At 43.3% G+C, this 18324-nt stretch overlaps 2 protein-coding genes across 2 annotated transcripts; both read left to right on the plus strand.

Moving 5' to 3' along the window:
- Positions 1-617: 617 nt before the first annotated feature.
- Positions 618-7790, plus strand: hao1 (hydroxyacid oxidase (glycolate oxidase) 1). Its single transcript, XM_044099126.1, has 8 exons — positions 618-949; positions 2690-2841; positions 3372-3642; positions 3751-3923; positions 4963-5054; positions 6408-6566; positions 6687-6756; positions 7394-7790. Exons 1-8 carry the CDS (start codon positions 813-815, stop codon positions 7459-7461), a joined length of 1122 nt encoding a protein of 373 aa, XP_043955061.1. The 5' UTR covers positions 618-812; the 3' UTR covers positions 7462-7790.
- A 623-nt stretch (positions 7791-8413) lies between these two features.
- rrn3 (RRN3 homolog, RNA polymerase I transcription factor) lies at positions 8414-17537 on the plus strand. The gene is made up of 17 exons (XM_044099127.1): positions 8414-8718; positions 8879-8935; positions 9014-9103; positions 9699-9828; positions 9911-9970; positions 10050-10116; positions 10294-10363; positions 10433-10531; positions 10982-11056; positions 11613-11736; positions 12661-12791; positions 12877-13007; positions 13630-13817; positions 13885-13993; positions 14526-14678; positions 15535-15619; positions 17111-17537. The coding sequence occupies exons 1-17, from the start codon at positions 8623-8625 to the stop codon at positions 17264-17266; spliced, it is 1821 nt and encodes a 606-aa protein (XP_043955062.1). The 5' UTR covers positions 8414-8622; the 3' UTR covers positions 17267-17537.
- Positions 17538-18324: the final 787 nt, after the last annotated feature.

Raw genomic sequence — 18324 nt, forward strand, 5'->3', positions numbered from 1 at the left:
AGCCCTACAATATTGATTATTGATTTTGTTTTAAATATCTGAAATCATTGACCTTTCCTGCTTAAGCCACAGTTTTCACTTCACACCGTTGTTTCTTATTTTTAAGCAGTAATGAGGCACGGTGATAAAACCTGAAACTGTTGCTGCACAAGTTACTCAACAGCTTGTTGCTAGGTAACCAAAGAGTGATGCCACCGACCTAGCTCGAGACGTTGAGCGGCTAAAGCCTTTCGTCTGCCTGTATCCCCCAGAATGCTGTGCGGTTCTGGGTCGGGGTTCAGTGATTATTCTATATATTGTCATGTTCCTAAGATAACGCCCCAAGTTATTTGACAAAAAACTATTTATTGCCTAAAAGATATATTTTTTGTTTGTGGGTAAAAATCACTTTTGGCAAAAAAAAAAACTTCTTATTTTAGGAATGATATTCTATCGGATGTATTATGTACTGATGCTGATCCTGTCTGTCAAGAAAAGTTATTGTTTGGTTTATTGTCCAGCCCTACTCTCATTACACCAAGTTGTTTGGTGCTCAAATATTAACATAAGCACACTTTAGCATTTCATTATGGAAACTGCAGCCCCCTGTTTATTAAATCAACAGCTATGGATTCAAAGTTCACTGTTTCACAATCCAAACTCAGGATATGAAGTCCCATCTGGTCTGTGACGGTGACCTTGTGTAAACCGTGGAGCTGGAACCCAGCAGAACCCCTGAGGCTAAACGGAGCCTCCAGCCGGTTAATGATTACCGGAGCTCTGCTTATTTCCAGCCGGGCCTGTGGCAACGCATCAGACCCACGGGAGCAGCCATGTCTGGACAGCGGGTGTGCGTCTCCGATTATGAGGAAGAGGCCAGGAGGGTTCTCCCTAAAGCTGTGTATGACTACTACCGCTCAGGAGCCGACGACCAGAGCACACTGGCCGACAACGTGGCCGCCTTCAACAGGTAACGTCTGACCCGCTTCTTCAGAGTAGCAGCAGCTGCTGTCCGCCTGTCCACTCTCTGCCCAGATCTGGATGGACATGGGGAAACATTAACTACTGAATGTCTTTACTTAGACATTCAGTAGATTATTAGACAGTGATGTAGTTCAATCAGGTTTATCTGAGCATTCTGACTTCCATAGAGAGGGTTTAGGAACTCAAAGCTCTGGGCATTAATTATACTTTATGATCATCTTGTTGTTGTTTCAAATATGTACATGTGTACAAGAACGATCACCAAGTTAAGACACTATTTGAGTTCTGGAAAATCAGGAGCAAATCCATCCAGAGAAAACTCAAGTTATGTTCCTCACTCTTAGTTTATTAAAGGGACGTATTCTATAAAATCAACTTTTTTGAGCTGTACATTATGTTATAATGTTATTCCCTCATCAAAAAACATTCCCAGAGTGTTGTTTTGATTCTTTCATGCATGTTTGAGAAATCCTATAATCTCCATGGCAACCATTTTCTAAAGCTCCACCTATTTCCACGAAGCTCCTCCTCAGAGCTGCAGTCCCCAGCTGAGCTTCAGAGAAGCCCTGCCCCACTCTGATTATTGCTGCCACTAGTCTGAAGGAGCAAACGCCTGGTGGAGCTGGACATCTTCTGAGTTCATTGTACCAGATACTTCTCAGCGCAACCCCCCCCTAAGAACAGCTGCAAACAGCATAATCAGACGCATTGTAGCGATGACGTGCTGAAGGCAGAGTGTCGGAAACGGCAGGAGGTCCTTAAAGACACAGAAGCCAAATTCTGAGGTGTCAAATTTATTTTGTCACGTCATTTCTTTTAACTCTTGTTGACATACACAACATTTTTATAAGAGTTGAAGGTAACATAGTTACTTGATTGTGCCATTAACTAATACCATGTGTTTGTGGAAAACACACAATGAACCGTTTTTCATTTTTGGACCGTTAGAGGCGTGTTTCCTCTTCTGTTTATTCCTCTGTCTTTCATCACAAGCACAGGATTGATCACTTTAGTCCAATTCTTTCAACTGTCCACAGTCCAGGATAGTTTCCCTTCAGCCCTTTGGTGCAATGCTACATGTAACATTGTTCACGTTACTCATAGTTTTTACTCTGTTCCCATTTAACAACAGTCTCTGTGTTTACTCACTAACATGGCCTCCTATTTCTGTCACTTTGCTTTTCATTTCTTTCATTATACATTTGCTGTTTTCAAGCCGCTCTGCTCTGGACTTTTCTTTTGCAACTTGAACTTTTTGCTTGATCGTGTTCCATATTTTCTTGTTTCGCCGTTCTCTTTTGGTTCCTCTGTCGGCCATCGGTAGCAGCTCTATGTCCCGCCCTCAGTGAGCTGAAGGCAGATGGTCTTTTTTTTTTTTTCTTAGGTGTTTTGCAGATTTGATCTAACCAGATACTAATCATTTAGTCTATTTTACTCAATTTAAAAAAGCTGAATTGTTCATGGTCTTGAATTGATATTTTGCTAAATATATTTGTTCTTCTTTGTTTTGTTTTGTTTTTTGTGGTACTGAATCCTGTTTTTTTCCAGGAGTAAAGTAAAGTAGAACCTGCCAGGAATGGATCTCTGGCAAAAAAAAATAAAAAAAAATTACTTGACCTTTGAAGTCAGTCTTTTGGCTTATTGTATATATTTTGCAAGGCGAACATTTAAAAACAGTTCGCACACACACAGCAGGTCACCTGAGGGTCTGTGTGTGTGCATCCAGGTGGCACCTTGTCCCCCGGGTGCTGAGGGACGTGTCTGTTGTGGACATGTCCATCTCTGTGCTGGGCCACAAGCTCAGCATGCCCCTCTGTGTTGGATCCACAGCTATGCAGAGAATGGCTCATCCTGCAGGGGAGACGGCTACGGCTAGAGGTTAGCACGCACACACACAAAATTGCATTTTTTTTCTGGTGCTAATTTAGAAATAACTTAAAAGAATTTTGTGATATTAGTTCTTATGGTAAATGTGATATTTTTTTTTGCCATGTTGATTGTGGACTAAAACTTGACATGTAGTAAGGCTTAAGTAGCAGTGTAGTTAAAGTAAGAATTGTTTTTAAAATAAATCCTACATTATACATACAGTACATGCATTTTGCATGAATGTCCACAATCACAGAACTGCAAAAAACTCGATGGATTGGTGTAATTTGGCTGTAAACGGATAAACTGCTTTGATTCAATTGACAAAATATTATTTAAGCACACAACTGTTATCCTGAAGGTTCTATTTATGTGCACCTATGGAGTCTGGAGGGCCATAAAAAGAGCTCTGTGTGGACCAGATTTGGCCCCGGGGCCTTCACTTTGACACATGATCTGGAGTTTTAGGGAGAATCAGTTCACAGCACTGAGGGAATAAAGAAAAACCTTATGCACAGGAATATCACTTGTCTTCCCAGCATGCAAAGCAGTAGGAACAGGAATGATGCTGAGCTCCTGGGCCACCTCCAGCATAGAGGAAGTGATGTCAGCAATGACGTCCTCTCCGGGCAGCGGCGGGGTCCTCTGGATGCAGCTTTACATCTACAAAGACCGGGAGCTCACTCTGTCACTGGTGCGCCGGGCGGAGAAGGCTGGATACAAGGCTCTCTTTGTTACCGTGGATACGCCCTACCTGGGGAAGAGGTTGGACGATGTGCGCAACCGCTTTAAAATGCCCCCACATTTACGGTAGGAACCGAAGCCGGGATGATGGTGAGGTTCTGCCAGCTACCTTCATCTGGACCAAAGGTTCTCATTCGTGTGTATGTGTGTGTGTGTGTGTGTGTGTTCTCCTAGAATGTCTAACTTCTCCTCAGCCTCTCTGTCCTTCTCTGAGGATGACTATGGCAACGACAGCGGTTTGGCTGTTTACGTTGCTAACGCGATCGAGCCGGCTCTGAGCTGGAACGACATCACCTGGCTGAAGAAACACTCGCGGCTTCCTGTGATCGTAAAAGGCGTTCTGAACGGTACGCACACGCAGAAACAGTCATCCACATGCAGCGTTGTTTATCTCTATACTTGTCGTTGGGATTGTTCCAACATTTTGGTGATATGTTCTGGTGAACGACAACACATGCTGTAATGAACAGGCAAAACAGTAGAGGTAGAGTAGAGGTAGGATCAGTGAAGTTCACCGAAGATCACACGGTCTAGTTGGCTTTCTGGTTGCCGTCGCAACAATGCATCCAGAAAGTATTCACGCCACTTTGCTACGTCCTTGTTCCAAAATCAGTAAAAATGTTATTGATAAAATAAGACTTAAGTTCACAACTTCTATCTTGAAAGCTCTATTTAGTTCCCTCTAGAGTCTAGATGTTTTGTCCAACTCTGGACCTTTCCAAAGGTGGTCCACTGTTGCTAACACACACCATTTCCACTAGTGGCCTGTGGAAATGGCAGCCCATTTTATTTCATTAGAAAACACCTTCAAGATTGTCAGGTGAGGAGAAACAGAGTTGTGATGTCACCAAGACAAGATCTGGCTAGCATTGTCCCTGCCGTGAAACATGGTAGTGGCAGCATCATGCTATAGGGCTGACTTTTCTGCAGCTTGTCCACAAAGAGGGAGAGATAAGATCAAATCAATTCTTCCAGAAAACCTGATCCACAGTGTTCTGGACCTCAGGCTAAAAAGTTCATTCATCTCCCAACTTGACAGAGATCCACATCACCAAGGTAACAAGAATTGGCTCCTTTAAGGAATAAAGTTGTGACATAATGCAAAGTAGGAAACAATGAGGAGTTGTGAAAACGTTTTGGGTGCATTGTAGAACATCACTGCCATGTTCTGTTCTGAGAACAAAACTACTTCATTTGTTTTACTTGTTGAAGGTTGACATTTCACATCCACACTGTGGTCTGTAGATGGCGCTGTGGTGCTCATGGTTACCTAAGAATCTCAGTGTGCCTACAAAAGGCTCTGTGGGAGTAAATCTTTGTGGTATTGTGATCCTACCATGTGGAACCTCTGCGGTCTGAGCCTCTGACGCATTGGACTGTCTGCAGGTCAAGATGCTGTCCAGGCTGTGAACTATGGAGTCAGTGGCATCCTGGTGTCCAACCATGGAGCTCGACAACTCGATGGCGTTCCTGCAACGGTCAGCATGTGTGGGCGTGTGCTTGGTCAATTTCTACACAGAAAATTAAATTGCAGTTGCTCATACTAAAGATTCTATTGCGTTTATGTTTGTAAGTAAACTCTGTGTGACTTTTAGCCTCAGTTTGTTGTTTTCCTTTTTTTTGTGTGTCACTCAATATGGTCTACCATCTCCTAACACAACATATGTGTTGTGTTAGGAGATGGTGTTCTGCAGAACTCGGTTTCAAATACAGGATACAACTAAAGTCTGCAATCTCTGGAACCAGTTTGGCCATTCTCTAATGATCTATGGCATCAACAGGACATTTTGAGTCACAAAGCTGGAGTTCACTGGAGTTTTTCTGAACATTTGTGGAAACCTGAGATGATTTTTAAAAGCCTAGTAGATCGTTAAGATCTGAAACACTCAGACCAACTCGTCAACATCCCACATTCAGGGTGTTTTCACACCGGCCCTGTTTAATCCACCTTTAATCCAACTCTGGTTTGTTTGCCTGAAAAGTCCACTTTGTTTGAATGCGTAATTGAACTGGGATGCAGACCAACAGAGTCTTCAGGTGTGAAGACTAGCAGATCTTCACACCTGATAGTCCAGTAGACTTGGTTTAATTTGCACCAAAACTGCAACATTTGTTCCATTTCCAGAGCTGCCGTGGTTCTCTTTCACATTGCTCTGCATAAACGGACCTAAACCTTTGAAAAACCTGTTCCCCTCCTCACCTGTGGTGGCACTGCACCAAGAAACATTTAAGAAAAATGACACAAAAACCTCTGAAGAAGACGCTGAGCAAAAATGGAGTAGCATCATATTTTAGTGGTTGTAGGATTTCTCTTTTACCTTTAGCAAAAGGCCACAAGTTATTTCTGCTGCCAGCGCTAGACTAGCCTGTTTGTTTTGGTTGCATTTACCCAGAATGCCCTACTCTATGGTCCGCTTCCTGCATCTGGAGCGGTCTCCAGTGCGCTTGGCCTTCACATATAAATTCGAACAGCATCAGAGTTCACTACAACCAATCCCAGACCAAGGTTTGTAGGCAGACTGGAGGTTTTTGTGTCATTTCCTTCAAAGTCTTGTTTTTGTTTGCAACAGAGTTTGAATCCCACCAACCCTGTTCGGTCCACTTTAATTCAACTCCAGTCTGTTTTACCCAGAATGTCCAGTTGGTTTGAGGAGGTGTGAATGCATAATCAAACTCTGATATGGACCAAAAAAGTTCTTTTTACTTTTTTCTTCCTGTTAGCCAGGTTTGGTCACCAGATCCTCAACAGCTTAAATCATTAACACAGTGTTGTCATTTTTGATGTGGGTGTGTGTGGGTGTGCGTGTGTGTGTGTGTGTGTGTGTGTGTAGCTGGATGTGCTGGAAGAAGTGGTGGAGGCCGTTCAGGGTCGTTGTGAAGTCTTCATGGATGGAGGAGTGAGACGAGGGACGGATGTCCTCAAGGCTTTAGCTCTGGGAGCAAAAGCTGTCTTCATCGGTCGTCCAGTTCTGTGGGGACTTGCCTGTCAGGTGAACGACCGCCACCCTGGTTTAGGAGGGCGTCTTCTCTGGATCTAAACATGCTTTGTAGGTGAACTTCATCTGCCTAGCACAAACCTCCTCCCAATGCTGCGTCCTGTCTCTGACCAGGGAGAAGAAGGAGTCACCGAGTTACTGCAACTTCTAAAAGAGGAGCTCCGACTGGCTTTGGCTCTGTCAGGTAACTGGGATGTCCTTGTTTGTTGACCCTTCATAGAAGAGTTTCTCAGTGGAGACCACCACCCAGCTTATTTCAGAAGAGTTGCTGTCATACAACACACGATACAAATGATTGCGCAACTTCCTCTGCACTCAGAGAGTCTGTTGCCTTGCAGAAGTATCCATACCTCCTTCCACATCAAAAATTCTTCACATATTATAGACGTCAGGGTATTTTAATAGGATTTTATTTTGATTGTTTATAATGGGCCAACACAAAGTGGTGCAGAATTGAAATGAAGTAAAAGGAATTTGAGAAGCGTGTGTTGTTTTATGCCACTGAGTCTACATTCTGCAGAATCTCATTTCACTCCTGTTTGGATCGTTACTACCAGCTTTGAATTAAAGTACTACTTTTGCCCACTTTTGGCCTTCAGGTCAAACAGTTTATGTTTTGTTTTTTTCTGAGCTTGTTTAGTGAAATGAAATGTACTGCAAATTTCGTCTAATTCAAAGAATTTCTTCCTCCTTCTTTAGCTATCCACTTCTTTATGTTTCTCTACTGTTTTGCTTCACTACAGTAGTGAAACGGTTGGTGTATCTTGGACTGTATGTAGACATTGTGAATGTCTGAATGAATGATCTCTGACTGTGCGCAGGTTGCCGCTCCATATCCGAGGTGAGCCGGTCTTTGGTGAGGAGGGCGGACTTCACTTCCAGGATGTGAGAGAAGAATCCCAGGATAATGGCTCATCCAGCATGTCTAATGCCTCGTTAGTTCACTTTTCTTGTGCCTAGAGCCGATTGGCAAACTATACATAGAAATCATCAAATAAAATGTGACTGTTGGCTCTGATAGGTTAGTACAGTGAGGAGAGAAACATGTGGCATTAACAGGAAGGTGTTGGTTGTGACCTTTGCAGATCTACTGTGGATGTTTTCTAACTTGCTCATCATCACCTGTGAAATAAATATGACCACTAGTAAAACCTTTGTATTTAGTGTTACCTTTATTTTGTCTGCTAAATGCTAAACATCTTTACACAATCTACATATTTTCATTCAGTTATTTCCTTTATTAACCACTGGCAGCGTTATTTTAGGAGACAATGAAACAACTCATGAACTCCTTATTTTAGCTGACCTCACGTTGTGTCCAAAATCAAAAGTGTGTTTTGACTTAAATATCATGACTGTCAAAAACAATGACCATAAAAGATACATCGGTTTATGTATTCACACAAATGTACCAAGACATGGAGTGTTAAGATGTAAGCAAAAGGCTGGCTATGAAAAAAAAAACAGTCTGGGGAGGGAGGACCCTGAAAACTGCTGCTATGTCTGCAACTATTAAAATATCTATCATAAAGTACTGTATAAGAAAAGGATCCAGATAAACTGAGGGCTTACGTGGTGTTTTTATTATTACTATTATCAAAGGCACCCTAAGGGAAGGACTCTTCTGCTGCTACTAAACACAGCCAACCATCACTGACAAAAATCTTTCAGAAAATGAAAGAACCAACAAAAGGAATTTGCAACCCTCTTTTGTTATCCGCCTTGTTAACTAACCCTGCTACTCTGGGCAGAAAGCTAACTTATAGTGTCCCTGTAGCACTATATTTCGATCCAAAGGGAACCAACCTTCTAACTGTGTAACTCCGAGGAAGGGTATAAGCGATACACCGTTGCTCCGTGTAAACAGTTCCTCCAACATGCGGTTGTGTGCCTGCTATGAAAGTGGAGCTCAGCCTCGCTCTTGTATGTTTATGGGTTTATTAAAAAAAATTTTTTTTGTAAAAATGTGATGCTCTAAGAAATTATTTCACTATTTAACTGCGACGCGAAAGAACTTAAAGATTAAACGAAGCGACGGCAGAGGGGCTGCATGGAGCTGGAGGGCCGGGACTTCCTCAACTCTCCGCCCGTGAAAACGGTCCGGTTCGGGGGCAGTGTGGCGGAGATGCTGGACAAACTGAGAAAGGTCAGTAGCAACATGTTTAACGGTGCTGATAAAAGCACCCCGTGCCACATCTCTGGTAGAAATGGACCCAAACCCGGTCCGGAACTGCGCCCTGAACTCTCAGGATGTAGTGGGAAAACATCAACAGGAACTGTTTGAACTTTTGTCTTGTTGCTTGAAGGGAGACAGCAGCGATTATGAACTCCTGAAGCATCAGCTGGCGGATCCGGACATAAAGGTAGAGTAAAGCATCGTAGTGTGTGAGCTGACCCTGGATGTGCAGCATTGTTCCTCAGTTCCTCCTCTCCTCTGACAGGACGCTCAGATCATCAGCTGGCTGCAAGAGTTTCGGAGCTGCATAACCCAGCTGACCAAAGACCATGAACAGCTCATTTACACCGTTTTAGTAAGATCCTGGCTCACTCCTTCAGTATAATTCAGGTTCACTCTGACACAAAGGCCGTGGCATATGTCACCGAAGCTGACCCGAATCGGTGGCCGCTGTATTCCTTTATAAAATATTTTTATTGATTTTTTTTTCTTCTTTTTAGTAAACATTCATATTCAATCTGCCACAAAAGCCGTGGCATATGTCACAGCTGACAGCAGTCGTGGGAGCTGACACTAGAAGTGCCACTGCCATGATCTGAGTCGGCGCAGACGGTGTATTTATGCGCCTGCCTCAAATTGATTAACAATTATATTGCAAAAAGTGTTTAAGAGATTTTATTTACGTAATTTAACCAGGTGAAGCTAAAACTATGCCACTTAAGTTCTGGGTCAAATATGTTTACACACAAAGAATTATATTTATTTATCTCAAATTCAAAATGTATATACGTTTTGTACATTTTTGGCTTAATTAATGCTCTGACTGTGTTCTCCTTTCAGCAAATGGCCTTTTTCTTTTTATCTTTATAGTCCAAGTAACAATTTAACAATTACTAAATTAGTTGATGATTATTTTTAACAATTGTATTTTCATGCGATTCCTCTTCCAGAGGCTTCCGTGGGTGGGCCGGAGCCAGGCCGTGGTGGACGAGTTCCTGGCCTTCCTCAGTAACCTGGTGTCGGCGCAGACGGTGTATTTATGCGCCTGCCTCAAAATGGTGGTGTCCCACTTCACTCCCAGTAAGCCGCTCACCGCTGGCCCGCCTGTTCGTCAGATGCTACGGCTACCCGCTGAGGACAAACTGGTGTCTCTGTTTTTCAGAGCGGGTGACCATCTGTGAGGGAGGAGTTGATATCTCTGATTCAGAAGACGAGGAGGACAGTGAGTGTTGAGGCGTTCTGCTGTGGTTCTCCGTCAGCAGTCAGAACCGCCTGACACTCTGGCTTTGTTTTGATTTCAGTCGACCTCCCCAGAAACTTTGGCCTCTGTCACCAGGCGCTGCAGCTCATCATCAGATACGTTCCCTCGTAGGTTTCTGACCAGCTTCTTGTTTCCTTTGCTCTCTGCTCTGGATTTTGGTTTCTAACTGAAAGGATGTTGATGAGGAAAAAAAAAACAGAAAACATTTCGCAATCCAGACGTAGGTCTTGTTCCAGTTGTTCCTTTCAAACCCTCACTCCCTGTCTGTTTTTGGTTTCTTTTAGGACGAGTCGCTTCCTCATGCCCATCCTCCGAGACAGCTTCCCTTTTGTCCAGAAATCCCCCAGAACTCTGGTAAGAACCCCCAGAGCTGCTCCCGATGAGCAGCCTGGAGCTTCACTGACGGTTTGCTGCTCCTTAAAGGAATGCTACGTCCACAACCTGCTGAGGCTGACCGTCTACGTCCCATCCATCCGTCGAGACGTGCTGGAGCTGATCGTTGGGCAGCTGCTCAAACTGGATGTGAGTGCTGCAGCCCAGCCAGGCTGCTGAAGGTGTTTGACCTGAAGGAGGGGCTGGGGTCAAAGGTTAACGTCGGGAGGGAGCCCCACGTGGTTTTCTAAGCTTGTTGACTTTAGGGCTGCCACTGATGACTATTTAGTTATTAGATTAACAGATTATTTTCAATTAATAATAATCAATTACCTATTAATTGATTATTTAATAAGAACAATTAACCGGATTAAAAAAAATGTTTTTGTCACATTCTGCAAATTTTGCATTTGAACTTTTATATATATATATATATATTTACAACATTAGAAATATATAAAATATGCAAATAAACAAAAAAAATCTACTTTTTTTTTTTTTTTTTTACCTAAAAATCAATATGTATATAAAAAATGTGAAATGTAAAACTGAGTGAATGCTGTGAGCGTGAGACCTGAATGTCTGCTGTGTGTGTCGCAGGTCAGAGCATCGAGGGCAGAGATCGAGGAGGCAGAGGAGAACCAGAACCAGCCTGAGGAGGGACTCTTTGACATGGTAACAAGAACCATGTGTGAAACGGTTCTGATCCACAGCATCACTGGGTTGACCCTCTAACCATAAAACACAATGAAGTACTGAGCAATGCTACCAGCTCTCTAGAGTCCCCTTCAAGTAGCTTATTAGTAAATAATCATTAAATTTGTGTTGTCACTAACTATAATCACTGATTTTTTTTTTTTTTTTTTCTGACTCAATCTATAACAGTCCTTCAGGATCCAGCTGAAGAACTCAGTGATTCTGAGAATAGATTTGATTTCTAATCCTCTCATCCTGTTTGTGATTTTACCTTCCTGATGGATTTTAACGACTTGAACCAGATAAAAACTCGATACAATGAGACGGATGTGATTTGGACCCAATCTGCTGCCTGGCTGTGTGTCAGCTGCTGTCAGAACTTCTGCTTCTACATAAATTTTAATAATGACCTGAGGTGAAAATATCCCTTTAGAGGTTAAAGGTTGCTGACTCTCTGACTGTGCAAAAGTTCAAGAGCAGTGAAAACTTAAAAGTGAGTACTTTCTGTGTGTGTGTGTGTGTGTGTGTGTGTGAGGATGAGGACATGACTGCAAACCAGCCTCACCGGACCAACATGATGGCCCACCCAGTGGCTGAGAGGCTGGACACACTCATGGTTGTTCTCATGGCTTACATTAGAGACGTCTGCAATGTGGACGGTACTGACACACACACACACACACACCCACGCACGCACAAAATACATGAAAAGGGTAACCGGGTGATCAGCGCTTCCTTAGTTGCTGTATGTAACTTATAAAAAATGTTATTACATATTTGTTTAGTCTGTCACCATGTTGTGATATGAGACGATGTTGATCTCTTCCACTACTGCTGTCTGAAGAAATTCACCTACCTAAAATAACCAATCAGAGACGGGAGGCGGGACTTAGCGCTGTCAATCAACACCCATTTACTTGCTGCTAAATGTTGCTATTGGCAAAGAAAACTTTCTGATACAGAAAATCAATTGATAGATGGATAGACCCTTTAATAATCCCTTTGGAAAATTATGATTTCCGTTTCCCACACAGCACTCTGAGATATACATTAAACACTTAAAACATTGGATTTTTAAAGAAACATTAATATTGAAACCCAATATTAATATTAAATCTTACAGTCCCTCTGGTTCTGTTAGCCCTCCTCCCTCCCATTTGAACACCCTTCATGGTAAAGGAGAGCGACAGGGACATGGGATGATCAGCGCTCACATGAGATTGATTGACAGCAGTAGGACCCGCCTCCTGGTTCTGATTGGGCGTTCCTAGTTAGTACTGGGAGAAGACGAAGCAGCTCAATCTTTTATTATTATTTTTTTTCTTATTATCTGCACATAATGTCACAACATAGTGACGGTTTCAACAAAAATGTAAAGAAGCTTTTTTATTAAAGAGTCTATCTAAAATTAAGGCCTTAAAATGTATTAAATTAGTTTTAGAAAATGTGAGTTGACACTGCGCTAAATTCAAAACTCCTACACCTCCAGGTTTCATTTACATCCACAGTTCTCCACTCATCTCTCCAGTGGAGTCTCTGCGGGTCCATGTCAGGTGACCGGGCCACTGCTCTGTCTCTTCCAGGTTCGTTTCACGCTGAACAGACCAAGGAGCTTTACAAAGACCTGCTGAGTGTCTTCGACAAGCTCATTCTGCCGACTCATGCTTCCGCTCACGTGCAGTACACGTTGTTCTACCTCTGCAGCTTCAAACTGGTCAGTATGCCGGGACGGGACACGGGCCGTCGTCCTGCCCGTCCTCCGTCTGAGCTGCAGTGCGTGTGTGTGTCCCCTGGTCCAGGCTCTGGCCGAGGCCTTCCTCGATCACCTGTGGAAGGTTCTGCAGAACCCGACGCAGCCCGCCGTCCTGCGCCAGGCCGCAGCCGGATACCTGGGGAGCTTCATGGCCCGAGCCAAGTTCGTCCCTGTTCTGTGAGTCTACAAGGTTTCTCAAAGCGTGGGCCACCAGAGGGCGCTAGAGGCACATCAGGGAGTTGGATGGAAGATGAGGGGGGGAAAAAAAGCCAAAAAACATAGGAACTGAATTGGATTGGACCTGGGGGCAGTGGAGGATGTCCTCCCCCTCCACCTGTTTCATAAATTCACTATGATTCTTTTTAACCAAAAAATCTACGGTAATTTGTTTTTCAATCATTATTGTAAAATAATGGTTTAATTGACTTATTGAAATGTGATCATTTTTCTGGTTAGCTGCCTGTCAATCTTAAGCTGCTTTGCTCCTCAAGCTAGCGTAGCAAATGGGAAACTGAGAAGTTTGTCAAGAAAAAGAGTGAAGGATCCGTCCAGCAGCTGCTGTGGAGGACTCTGCTGCAGAACACCATGAGAGCTACGAGGCAGCATTTATGCTAAACACATTTAATAACTATTGAGGAGTGAATACAAAGAATACCACTGTAGGGTTCTGTACGTATTTTGTAGCATTGTAGTCTGTGGGCCTTCAAAGGGGGTCCCTGACCAGACGCTAATGCTCTTTGGGGGCTCCAGAGGCGGCTCTGCAGCGGGGGTCTGACTCCCTGTCCTCCTGTCCTCCAAGCACCGTCAGGGCGTGTCTGGACCTGCTGCTCACCTGGATCCACGCCTACATCGACAGCCAGGACAGCAGCGGCCGGCAGGTGTGCTGCGACATCAGCCTGCATGGACCCTTTTACGCCGCCTGCCAGGCCGTGTTCTACACCCTGGTGTTCAGACACAGAGCCATGCTGGAGGCCAACATGAAGAAAGGTGACAGCAGCCGGGGGGGTTACCTGCCAGGCTCAGGACAGGAGCTCAGCTCTCTTTCTGGTTTCAGGGTTGGAGTATCTACAGAGTCTGAACCTGGAGCGGCTGGTCATGTGTCAGCTGAATCCACTCAAAGTATGTCTGCCTTCAGTCACCAGCATGTTCGCAGCCATCACCAGGTAAACACACACATACACATTCATGGAAGGTGGAAGCATTTTCTCACATTACAACTAGAGATAAACTGATCCAATATTAATATTTGTATCAGTCCTGATATTGAAAATTATTCTTGATTGGATATCTTGATAATGATCAATAAGGTCAGATCTATTCACTGTATTTCTATGTTTTCTATGTATTTCTAAGGGATGTCATGGTTTATTTATTTTACGTCATATTTAGAATTTCTAACTGGAGCATCTGAACCATTTGAAAGAAGGTTATTTGACATGTTTGACCAACGTAACCAACCTTTTGTTTTTATCAGTTTCCTTATTATTTATTTCCCATTGGCTGTTATACTCCTTCTTGCACTGACTGAACAAATGAAAGTTGTTTTTCCTTGTTTGATTGAGACTCTGAAGCTGTTGGTAGAAATAAATGTGCTGTACTGGTGGAGAGTTAACAAGGAAGTAAAATAAACCAAACTGTTTCAGCTGAAGCTCCAAGAAGCAGAGCTCTGCATCGTCTCCTGTGTCTGTGTTGCAGGAAGTACCAGGTGGTTTTCTGCTACACCATCATAGAGAGGAACAACAGGCAGGTGCTGCCGGTGGTCCGCAGCTCTGCAGGAGGAGACGGGGTGACCACCAACACCAACCCTCTGGACAGCTTCTTCCCCTTTGACCCCTACCTGCTCAAACGGTACACCAGGAGTAACTCCCTACATGCTGAGTGTGTCCTTAGATTTTGGATGAACATATCAGAACACAGTGGAGGACCAGTTTCGTGTAGGTTTTCTGATTCTCCTTCAGAGGCCAGAACCACCCAGTTTCCTAAACTTCCTCTGCACAAGTAAATGTTCTAAAAACCCTCTCCTCCATCTTTTTCCTCTGTTGGAAGTCTCTATATAGCTTCCTTGGTCTCTCTGCTCCAGTAGCACAGATCTGGAATTGCAAAATTAAAATTCAAAAATCCTTTTTTTTAACTTATAGGGTTAAATAAAGTCTTCTTTTGGATGGTGATGCTGTGGACAGGAACAATCTCCAGTAGCAGCCAGTGTTGCACCAAATCTGAAGAACCCTCTGACTGAACACTGTTGGTGTATGACATGCTAGCAGCTCAATATCCAGTTAGCAATATGATATTGCACACTACCACATCCTGGGCACCACCATCAGGTGTTAGCTATAGCTCTGCTAATCCAGCTCATTAGCTTTAGCCACTTCCCTTTCAATCTCTGTCAGTCTCAAGGCCTCATTTTCTACTTCTCTGTGATGTGGGGTCATAGTTCAGGTGTTGAGCTTTTCAGATGCTAATCAGTGTCCCCCAGTTGTAAACACAGTGCTTTGTTGCCACGGTTACGCAGCATATCAACTATATGAAAGTAAAAATGTAGGAGCAAAAATCAGCATCCAGAACCAGTGGGAACGAAACGGCAACGATTCAAACAATAAATGATGAGTAAAAGAAGATGATGAGCCAATCAGAACAGACATCAGCATGTTAACTCAGCGCTCACATGGTCTCTGACGTTAGGGATTGGTTTCTCTGTGTGCAGGTCTGGTCAGCTGATTGAACCACTCTATCAGGCTTGGGATGACCTCGCAGAAACCGATCTGCTTCCTCCCAAAACAGATCAACAGGTGAGCTGATTGGCTGCCGGGAATGCGACGCATTCACTTCCTGTCTCATCACCGATCTTCAAGTTACCGCTGTTTTCAAACTGCGTCAAAGCTCTGGCGTCAACTCATTCGCAGTTTTTCTGATCCGCTCCTGGATCGAGGTTGTCGTACATGAATCTTATTTCTGGAGGATTTCTGGGTTTATGTTCAAAATCCTTTCAGAATCATAGCAGGAAAGTTAATCTGCTCATGTCTTCTTCATCACACTATTCTGTCTTCTGATGAAAAACACTGGCAGCATTTCCGTTACAAATGTGCGCAAATCTTTGCTGACATTCTGCTAATGTTGAAAAAAAAACACCGCTTGGAATTGCGGTGTTTCCATTAAGTAAGAAATGAAATTGAAATCACAAGTGAATAAGCTTGTTCATGAGATAAGTTGTTAAAATTATGGCAGTGACAAATGTAAACAGTTACATGAGATACATTCATATATCTGTTCAAGCGATCATCTATCAGCCAATCAGGGAATTGGTACATTGGTACAAACCAATTGGCACAATTGGTTTCGGTACATTTGTGTGAATACATAAACCCACGTATCTTTTATGGTCATTGTTTTTGACTTTCATGATATTTAAGTCAAAACACACTTTTGATTTTGGACACAACGTGAGGTCAGCTAAAATAAGGAGTTCATGAGTTGTTTCATTGTCTCCTAAAATAACACTGCCAGTGGTTAATAAAGGAAATAACTGAATGAAAATATGTAGATTGTGTAAAGATGTTTAGCATTTAGCAGACAAAATAAAGGTAACACTAAATACAAAGGTTTTACTAGTGGTCATATTTATTTCACAGGTGATGATGAGCAAGTTAGAAAACATCCACAGTAGATCTGCAAAGGTCACAACCAACACCTTCCTGTTAATGCCACATGTTTCTCTCCTCACTGTACTAACCTATCAGAGCCAACAGTCACATTTTACTTGATGATTTCTATGTATAGTTTGCCAATCGGCTGTAGGCACAAGAAAAGTGAACTAACGAGGCATTAGACATGCTGGATGAGCCATTATCCTGGGATTCTTCTCTCACATCCTGGAAGTGAAGTCCGCCCTCCTCTCTTTTTCTGATTTGTGATGTGAGAGCTCTGGTGGAGCCAGCAGCACATTGTCTGAAAAACAAAAACAAACAGTCATCACCCTTATGCCACTTCCTGTTGCCTTTGTCATTTTCACCAGTAATAACATCCAGCTGTTGATCACGTGGCTGATATGATGCAAAAAATAGTGTTTCCACTGCAGTTTTGCGAAATACATCTATTTCAATACAACTTAAAAACCACCTCATCCCAGCAAAAACTTTTTGTGAGTTGTTTTTAAAATTGGTGTGTTTCCATTTGCACAATTCTGTGGCAGCGACTTTAGAATGGTTCTTCAGAGTAAATACCTAAGGCGGAAAAGAGTCTAGATTTGGTTTTCCTGATGGTGATTGTTCTGTCTGCTTTAGGCCCTGAAGGAGGATGAAGACGATTTCTTGAGTGGGGAGACGCCACACGGAGACGGCGTGCTTGGACTGACCCCCAGCTCATACGGTTCCAACGTCTGCAGCCCCAACAGCGTGGGTTCCCCCCCCACGGCCCAACACCGAGCCTTCAAGTTTTAATCCCTCGCCGTGAACCTTCGTATCCTGGCAGAGAGGGCTGCTCTCATCAGAAGCTCCGCCTCTGCGCCGCTGAGACCAGAGGATCCATGAACAGTGACTTTATTTCTGCTGCTTAATGCTGCAGCCGCCCACAGATGGAATGTGAATATGAAGTAGACGTGGGTCATTTTTAACATTTGGTACTGTACGGTACTCCAAGAGTGCTCACATACACCTATGAACATTTTCTATGAGCAGATCATGTCTTAAATAAATAGTTAAAGAAGTGGTACCAGGTGTTGGTGTGGTACATATGCGTCCCAGTTCACCAAGTAACCATGGTAACACATGGTAAGCAAATGGCTGTACTTAGAGGAAATCTGTGTTCAGTTAAACCACAGACACAGCTAAGTTTTCTCAGAACACTTTTCAGCTAACGACAACCAGCCATCAGAACCTTCACTGAGCAGGAGCTAGAATGTTTACTTAAATCAATTCATGGTAGTCCCATAACTTTCTCCAGCTGAACAGAAACAAAACTGAAGCTTTTATCTTTGGACCTGCAGAGGAATGATCCAGAGTCAACACACAGCTTCAGTTATTGCAGCTGGAATCTAGAGATCAGGCTGAACTCTAGGTGTAAGTGATGAACTCTGACCTGAACAATCAGAGCAACATAAAGACAATTACAAAGTTGGCCTTCTGGCACCTGAAGAACATTTCCAGAATCAGAGGACTTATCTCCCAACAAGATCTAGAGAAACTCGAGTAATAAAAAGTCTAAAATGGAAAGACTGAAACAAAAAGACAGGACCTCCACCATGATACGCTCCCTGCTGGCACTTTATACTAACTCCGTCCGGAATCGCTAAAAGGTAACATGAATTTGTCACAATATAAAGCAAAGGCCTGTCCTCGAATGGAAACACTAACACTTTTACAGTGGCTATAAAAATTAATAACTCCAAGATGATCCAGGAGATCAGAGGGTCGGTGAAGATCAGCAAAGATGCTGCAGACAGAGAGAAAGCAGAAGGTGTTCAGGTCTTCACGGCTCTGAAGGAGTCTGCTGAGAGAGG

The sequence above is a fragment of the Gambusia affinis genome, linkage group LG19 (assembly GCF_019740435.1).
Source record: "Gambusia affinis linkage group LG19, SWU_Gaff_1.0, whole genome shotgun sequence".
Lineage (NCBI taxonomy): Eukaryota > Metazoa > Chordata > Actinopteri > Cyprinodontiformes > Poeciliidae > Gambusia > Gambusia affinis.